Below are 8,152 nucleotides of genomic sequence, written 5' to 3' on the forward strand. Positions count from 1 at the left end.
TGCGTACAAAACGTAGTGTGCAAACGGGAACTGTTCACACACATACACGTGAGCAGTGCAGGCAACAACGCACAGAGAAGGTACCTATGTACCAAATCATGAAGGCAATCGTCTAAATAGCGCTCCGTGCAGAAACACATGCGATATTACCGTGCTGTGTGCGTAAGATGAGCCAAATGCCGTAAAGTTCAAGCAATTTATGGACATTTTAGATCTCTGAGCATACACGGCACCCCTTCGACCTCAGCAGGGCTGTTTTCTGTTTCCTTTTGCTGACCAGTGGCGACCACCAATCAGCGCATTGGGTCGCTTCCGGCGAGACGCATCTAAGCATCCCCTCGGACACGATATCGCACCGAATCACCCCGCAATGTTCCCAAAACACACCCACCCACACACACAAACAATGACATACACACGAAGGGGAGAGGCGTAAGTAGTGCCATCAGCAATAGAAAATGTGACGGTGCATATCTTTCTCAACCTCCTCTCCTTGCTATGCGCTCTGGGTGCAAAGTCCACCTCCCCCAAAAAGAGCACAGGCTACTATTCCTGCATATGCAAACAGAAATGCACAGAAAAAGCACGACCACAACACTTCACTTCCCCAACGCCATAGTGAACACGCAAGGTTGGGGAGAAGATGACAGTGCAAGTGGAAGCTGGTTGAGGGAGTGAAAATATAGAGGGAGAGGGAGTGGGGAGAACGGACAAAAGGCTCGCCAAACGCTCGAACAACTGTTCCCCTGTCTTCAGCTCTCCCATACGTTCACCACTCAGAACTGCGCCACACATCACCCGCCTCCCGAGCAAGAATCACGACTTAGTCGTGATCAAAGCTCACTTGTTTGATGTTGTTGCCGGGAACGTGGCATGCATTACCGGAATCAATTATAAACGCCGCAAATAGCGCCTCTGGACGCTCGCGAACAATCCTTTCCCAGTTTCCATCAAATATCTTCGTGTGCCGGGTGACAATCTGCTTCTTGTCCCCGGGGGGATCCTCCCAAAGCTCATTGTGATAGCGCAGTTCCTTTACTTCGCATTCCTTGTCGCGTAATAGGGCCAGCAGTGCATCATTGATTCCCTTCAGCTTCTTCAACTCCATCAAAACAACAAGAAGCTCCCCCTCCATGGCCGCACCATCTTCTTGCCGACGACAATCCACCTCATAAGCTTGATCGCGTACTTTCTCAAGTTCCACCATCAGTCCTGAGTTTTCCCTCAACTTTTCCTCCGCAGCTTCCTGCGCAGCACAGGCCAGCGCCAGTGCCTTCTCCAAAGCGGCCTGCTTAGCTTTGTACTCATCTAGCGTCACCACGTAGAGCGGCTCTGCCGCGATGGTTGCGGGGTCCACAGAGTCCCCGCCGTGGGGCACCTGGGCAGCGGGCCGTCTGCCGTTGCCTGCGCCGGTATCGACCGGCGAGACCCCATCAGCTGCCGCCAGCTCCCGTTCCCCGGTGCGCGCTTCCTTCGCAGCGCTCCGCTTCGCCCGAAACGCGGCCAGCTCTGTATCCTTGTCAGCAAGCACTCTCGCCCGACTCTCGGCCTCCTCCTGCGCCTTCTGGAGCTCACCCGCGAGCGTCTCGGCCTCTTCCTCAGCCTTCTCCAGGTCGCCGGCCAGCCGCTCGTTGTCGCTGGCCAGCTTGCGGTTGTCGGCCAGCTGCCTCTCACCCTCCTCCTGCGCCTTCTGGAGCTCACCCGCCAGCGTCTCGGCCTCTTCCTCAGCCTTCTCCAGGTCGCCGGCCAGCCGCTCGGCCTCCTCCTGCGCCCTCTCCAGCTCGGCGGCCAGCCGCTCGTTGTCGCTGGCCAGCTTGCGGTTGTCGGCCAGCTGCCTCTCACCCTCCTCCTGCGCCTTCTGGAGCTCACCCGCCAGCGTCTCGGCCTCTTCCTCAGCCTTCTCCAGGTCGCCGGCCAGCCGCTCGGCCTCCTCCTGCGCCCTCTCCAGCTCGGCGGCCAGCCGCTCGTTGTCGCTGGCCAGCTTGCGGTTGTCGGCCAGCTGCCTCTCACCCTCCTCCTGGGCCTTCTCCAGGTCGCCGGCCAGCCGCTCGGCCTCCTCCTGCGCCCTCTCCAGCTCGGCGGCCAGCCGCTCGTTGTCGCTGGCCAGCTTGCGGTTGTCGGCCAGCTGCCTCTCACCCTCCTCCTGCGCCTTCTGGAGCTCACCCGCCAGCGTCTCGGCCTCTTCCTCAGCCTTCTCCAGGTCGCCGGCCAGCCGCTCGGCCTCCTCCTGCGCCCTCTCCAGCTCGGCGGCCAGCCGCTCGTTGTCGCTGGCCAGCTTGCGGTTGTCGGCCAGCTGCCTCTCACCCTCCTCCTGCGCCTTCTGGAGCTCACCCGCCAGCGTCTCGGCCTCTTCCTCAGCCTTCTCCAGGTCGCCGGCCAGCCGCTCGGCCTCCTCCTGCGCCCTCTCCAGCTCGGCGGCCAGCCGCTCGTTGTCGCTGGCCAGCTTGCGGTTGTCGGCCAGCTGCCTCTCACCCTCCTCCTGCGCCTTCTGGAGCTCACCCGCCAGCGTCTCGGCCTCTTCTTCAGCCTTCTCCAGGTCGCCGGCCAGCCGCTCGGCCTCCTCCTGCGCCCTCTCCAGCTCGGCGGCCAGCCGCTCGTTGTCGCTGGCCAGCTTGCGGTTGTCGGCCAGCTGCCTCTCACCCTCCTCCTGCGCCTTCTGGAGCTCACCCGCCAGCGTCTCGGCCTCTTCCTCAGCCTTCTCCAGGTCGCCGGCCAGCCGCTCGGCCTCCTCCTGCGCCCTCTCCAGCTCGGCGGCCAGCCGCTCGTTGTCGCTGGCCAGCTTGCGGTTGTCGGCCAGCTGCCTCTCACCCTCCTCCTGGGCCTTCTCCAGGTCGCCGGCCAGCCGCTCGGTCTCCTCCTGCGCCCTCTCCAGCTCGGCGGCCAGCCGCTCGTTGTCGCTGGCCAGCTTGCGGTTGTCGGCCAGCTGCCTCTCACCCTCCTCCTGCGCCTTCTGGAGCTCACCCGCCAGCGTCTCGGCCTCTTCCTCAGCCTTCTCCAGGTCGCCGGCCAGCCGCTCGGCCTCCTCCTGCGCCCTCTCCAGCTCGGCGGCCAGCCGCTCGTTGTCGCTGGCCAGCTTGCGGTTGTCGGCCAGCTGCCTCTCACCTTCCTCCTGCGCCTTCTGGAGCTCACCCGCCAGCGTCTCGGCCTCTTCCTCAGCCTTCTCCAGGTCGCCGGCCAGCCGCTCGGCCTCCTCCTGCGCCCTCTCCAGCTCGGCGGCCAGCCGCTCGTTGTCGCTGGCCAGCTTGCGGTTGTCGGCCAGCTGCCTCTCACCCTCCTCCTGCGCCTTCTGGAGCTCACCCGCCAGCGTCTCGGCCTCTTCCTCAGCCTTCTCCAGGTCGCCGGCCAGCCGCTCGGCCTCCTCCTGCGCCCTCTCCAGCTCGGCGGCCAGCCGCTCGTTGTCGCTGGCCAGCTTGCGGTTGTCGGCCAGCTGCCTCTCACCCTCCTCCTGCGCCTTCTGGAGCTCACCCGCCAGCGTCTCGGCCTCTTCCTCAGCCTTCTCCAGGTCGCCGGCCAGCCGCTCGGCCTCCTCCTGCGCCCTCTCCAGCTCGGCGGCCAGCCGCTCGTTGTCGCTGGCCAGCTTGCGGTTGTCGGCCAGCTGCCTCTCACCCTCCTCCTGCGCCTTCTGGAGCTCACCCGCCAGCGTCTCGGCCTCTTCTTCAGCCTTCTCCAGGTCGCCGGCCAGCCGCTCGGCCTCCTCCTGCGCCCTCTCCAGCTCGGCGGCCAGCCGCTCGTTGTCGCTGGCCAGCTTGCGGTTGTCGGCCAGCTGCCTCTCACCCTCCTCCTGCGCCTTCTGGAGCTCACCCGCGAGCGTCTCGGCCTCTTCCTCAGCCTTCTCCAGGTCGCCGGCCAGCCGCTCGGCCTCCTCCTGCGCCCTCTCCAGCTCGGCGGCCAGCCGCTCGTTGTCGCTGGCCAGCTTGCGGTTGTCGGCCAGCTGCCTCTCACCCTCCTCCTGCGCCTTCTGGAGCTCACCCGCCAGCGTCTCGGCCTCTTCCTCAGCCTTCTCCAGGTCGCCGGCCAGCCGCTCGGCCTCCTCCTGCGCCCTCTCCAGCTCGGCGGCCAGCCGCTCGTTGTCGCTGGCCAGCTTGCGGTTGTCGGCCAGCTGCCTCTCACCCTCCTCCTGGGCCTTCTCCAGGTCGCCGGCCAGCCGCTCGGCCTCCTCCTGCGCCCTCTCCAGCTCGGCGGCCAGCCGCTCGTTGTCGCTGGCCAGCTTGCGGTTGTCGGCCAGCTGCCTCTCACCCTCCTCCTGCGCCTTCTGGAGCTCACCCGCGAGCGTCTCGGCCTCTTCCTCAGCCTTCTCCAGGTCGCCGGCCAGCCGCTCGGCCTCCTCCTGCGCCCTCTCCAGCTCGGCGGCCAGCCGCTCGTTGTCGCTGGCCAGCGCCTCGGCCTGGTCCTCTGCGTTGTGGAGCGCGGCCTGTTTGGATTTGTATTCATCTAGCGTCACTACGTAGAGCGGGTCTGCGGCGAGGGTGGCGGGGTCGACGGCCTCTCTGCTCACGTTCACGACGGCAGAGAGGCGGGTGCGGCTGCTTGTGTGGGCATATGACAGCGAGAGCCCATCGGCCGCAGCGAGCTCGGGTTCATCGGCGCGAGCGTCTTTGGCAGCGCGGCGCTGCTGGTGGAAGGCGTCGAGCTGCTGTTGTTGTTTTTCGCTGAGCTGGGCGGCAAGTTGAAGTTTGTTGTCGAGGTCATTGCTACGACATTGGGCTTCGTGTAGGTGGCTTTGAAGCTGCGTTATAGCGGCTTCCTGTGCGTCAAGCTGGGTCTCGAGGTTGTCTGCGCGTTGTTTTTCTTCGTCACAGAGTGCCTTTTGAGCGTTCAACTCATCGATAGTAACGGCGTACAACGGTTCCTCTGCGGTGGGTGGGATGGGTGAGAGATTGCGGTGTGCGCGAAGCTGTTGTGCTTCCTGGTGCTGCATGTGGTAGTGCTCGAGCTGTGCGCCTTGCTTGTCTGCAAGGTCCTTAAGCTTTGCGACGAGGTTTTGAAGGCGATCAATCTCATCGGCAAGGTCCGAGTTGCGCAGGGTGAGAGCGTCCTGATCGCGCTGAAGCACCGCAGCCTGCTTCTTGAAGCGTTCCGCAGACTTTTCAAGGGTGTACTGGAGCGACCTGTTCTCGTTGTTGATCTTATCCAGAAGCATGAGAAGATCCCCAATTTCGCTCTCGTATGCGTCTTTGTCTCCTAAGTAGTCGAATCCGGCAAGTTGGGTAACGAACTCGTCGAAGCCAAGCCCCGCAAACTTGTGATCGTCGATTCCCAGGGCGTGGCAGATTTCAGTCACGGCCCTGTCCAGACCTGTTTTTGGAGCGTCGCGATTTTTGTAAATGTAATTCATCAGCCGTGTGGGCATCTCCGAAAGACGCTCATCCACTTCCGTTCGCGTCATCTTGGCAGGGTGGGTTATCTCACATCTCACACACAACTGATCACACTCTGGGACAAACTTAATGTGCTGAACAAAGTTGGGATCAACGTGGACTGCAAGCGCTGTATCAGAAGCGAAGGCGGCACGCACTTCCTCGAATCTCTCTGCTATCAAGTACGCCCATTCGGCACCAGGGTACTTCTTCACGTGTGATGTTGCCACTGAGACAGCTTCGTAATCTGGTTCCCACCTCTCATCATGGTTTTGCAGTTCAGCAACCAGGGCATTCAAACGATCGATTTCCTTCTGAGTGTCCTCAGTGCGTTCCCACTTGGCTTCTGCCTCACCATTTCGGATAATAGACGAAAAGTAGTGCTCCTGTAGGTAGAGACGCTTTTTTTCCAGCTCTGCAGTGTAAAGGGAGAGTGTGTGCAGTTCTGCTGCTGCTTCGACGTACCGGGAGGCAATAGAGTTCATGCGACTCTTTAGTTGAAAACGCAATGCCTTAGCTTCAAGGAGAATTTGCTCGACCTCATCCTTAGTCAGCACGCATCCCTTTACATCGCTGTCCACGTTGACCGGAGAGATGACGGCGGACAACGGAATGGTCACGAGGACTGATGTCCTGGTGAAGGAGGTGACCTGACCGGGGAGTGCAGCCGCGTCCTTTGAAGACAGCTCGTCCTTGAGCTTGGCGATCTTGGCGCGACAGGCCTTCATGCCAGCAATGGCGGCTGCGATGGCGTCGTTCTGCTCCTGGATGCGCTTGTCGTGCGCCAGGAGGTTGTACGCCTGCTGGTAGGCAAGAGCCGTGGTGACCCACGCGTGGAGGCTGGCCACCACCGGCGAGTTGCGCGCCGCCGCCTTGTAGTTCAGCTTGGGGTCCTGCTCCAGGGACTGCTGCAGGCTTTCCGCAGAAGGGTAGGGCTTCGTGAGAACGTCTGTCTTGGCGATCTCATCGAGAGCGGCTGTCTTGCGGTACTCCAGTTGCACATCTGCCCACTCGTAGAACTCAACCGCCGTGGGATCGCACTTGGCCACCGCCCACACCGCCTTCAGCACTGCTACAGCAACCGGGGATGGGGCGGCCTGGGCCGTGACCTTGCGCAAATCGACCTCGTCAATGAGCTCTACTTTTTCACGGGCCTTGTCAAAGTGACCTCGAACGTGTGAAACACGATCCTCGTTGCTACGGCGGATGGATGCGAGCTTCTCTCGTGCGACGCCCAGCATGTCATGATAGTTCTTCATGCGTCCATTTTCCGTGTCGACCTCTTTGAGGAGAATGGAGCGCAGCGTGTCAATGTCTCCGGTGTGAAGGCCCCATTGCTGCACGACGGCCGTGTAGTCCTTGATCTCACGCACCGTACCCAGGGTCCACTGCCATGTCTTCGCAGCGTGGAGGTAGTCGTAGGCGACCACCTGCCCAGGTTGCAGTTGGGTAAAGGGGGGATTGATGTTGCTCGAAAAAGACATTTTGGTAGGGTTCTGGAAGGCTTAGCGTGAGAAATTTCGTCTATGTTGTTGTAGTTTTCTTCGGAGTCAACACTAAAACTTTCGGGGGGTTTCGGTATAAGTGTTTGGCAGGTGGAGGTGGAGAATGGTGCGAGACGAGCACCGTGCTCCGTACTCAGAAACACGGTGGTAAAGTAGGAGGTACGTGGCTCCTGCACTGCTGACAGTAATGGGGCTGCTGATGATGAATGGGAAAAATGTGCCTTGTGAGTCGAGATGAAAATACTGTGAAAGACGCTTGTGAATTGAGCTGATGCTTTCTGTATATTGGTTGAGGTGAGGCACTCGGGAATGAATTGAATGTACGCTTTTCTTTTTGATAACAATGTGGCTGGGATGAAAATGTTGTTCCGTAGAGGTGGAGAAAGGGAGAAAGTCGCACGAAGTGAAAAGAAAGGGGAATAGTTGTAGTAAAGAAAGGCCACTCTGAGGACGTAGCGGAGAAGCGCACAAGCACACAAGGTAAAGCAACGGCAGAAAGAGAGCAAGCTCACAGGTACTGGAGGACAATGACAATCAGGACACTAGATGTGTTATGATATCGCAACGATAGTATGAGAAAGAAACGAAGCAAAAATGCACTAGAGGCAAAAGGGTACTATGATTCTCGAGGGCTACCGCGAAGGAATATGCTGTAGTTGGGTATGGTACGTATGAGTAAGTTGTGCAGTGGAAAATCAGACAAATGAGCAGAGGGGGAGAGGTGAAGAGAAAAACGGGGAAGAGGAAATTGGAAAGGTGGCTGAGCAGTTGCCGTATTGCTGCACCGTTATTGACGCCCTGTCAGAGTTGCATGAGGCAGCGCGGTAGACTTTGTCCTTGCTTGTGGGGCATGCCGCTATTCATAGCCTTATCATGACAGCGGAAGACAGAGTTTGAAGTACAGAAGGAATAGGGTATTGGAAGTTGTTTCTGTCAGTTCAAAAAAAAGAAATAAATATGATGCCCACGGGGAAGAAGAGTAGTAAGCAATGTCACAGGGAAATCAAAACCGAAACGAGAGAACAGAGTTACATCCCGTTTATTATTGCATTTGCTCTCCGTCGGCGGGTGAAGGATTACGGATTGAGCCAACTGTGCACTGGGCGGACTCAGATGTAACTTTGCAGTACACAATTGTTGCCCAGACGATCAAATGGAGAACTGTAGAATTCCGCTCTGTGACGATTCGGGACCCGAGAAAGATATGAGGACAGGAAAAGCTGCAACAGGAACAAGCTTGCTTCGCTTGAGTGCTTAAGTTTCACTTTATGTTGCGAGTAAAAAGTGATG

General features: G+C 59.4%; 1 protein-coding gene across 1 annotated transcript; it reads right to left on the reverse strand.

The window, feature by feature from the left end:
• Positions 1 to 823: 823 nt before the first annotated feature.
• Positions 824 to 6,841, reverse strand: LMXM_33_0690 (conserved hypothetical protein; the record flags this gene model as incomplete). The annotated part of the gene is made up of 1 exon (XM_003878606.1): positions 824 to 6,841. One exon carries the CDS (start codon positions 6,839 to 6,841, stop codon positions 824 to 826), a length of 6,018 nt encoding a protein of 2,005 aa, XP_003878655.1.
• Between the last annotated feature and the right edge of the window lie 1,311 nt (positions 6,842 to 8,152).

This window comes from Leishmania mexicana, chromosome 33 (genome assembly GCF_000234665.1).
Source record: "Leishmania mexicana MHOM/GT/2001/U1103 complete genome, chromosome 33".
NCBI classification, from domain to species: Eukaryota; Euglenozoa; class Kinetoplastea; order Trypanosomatida; family Trypanosomatidae; genus Leishmania; species Leishmania mexicana.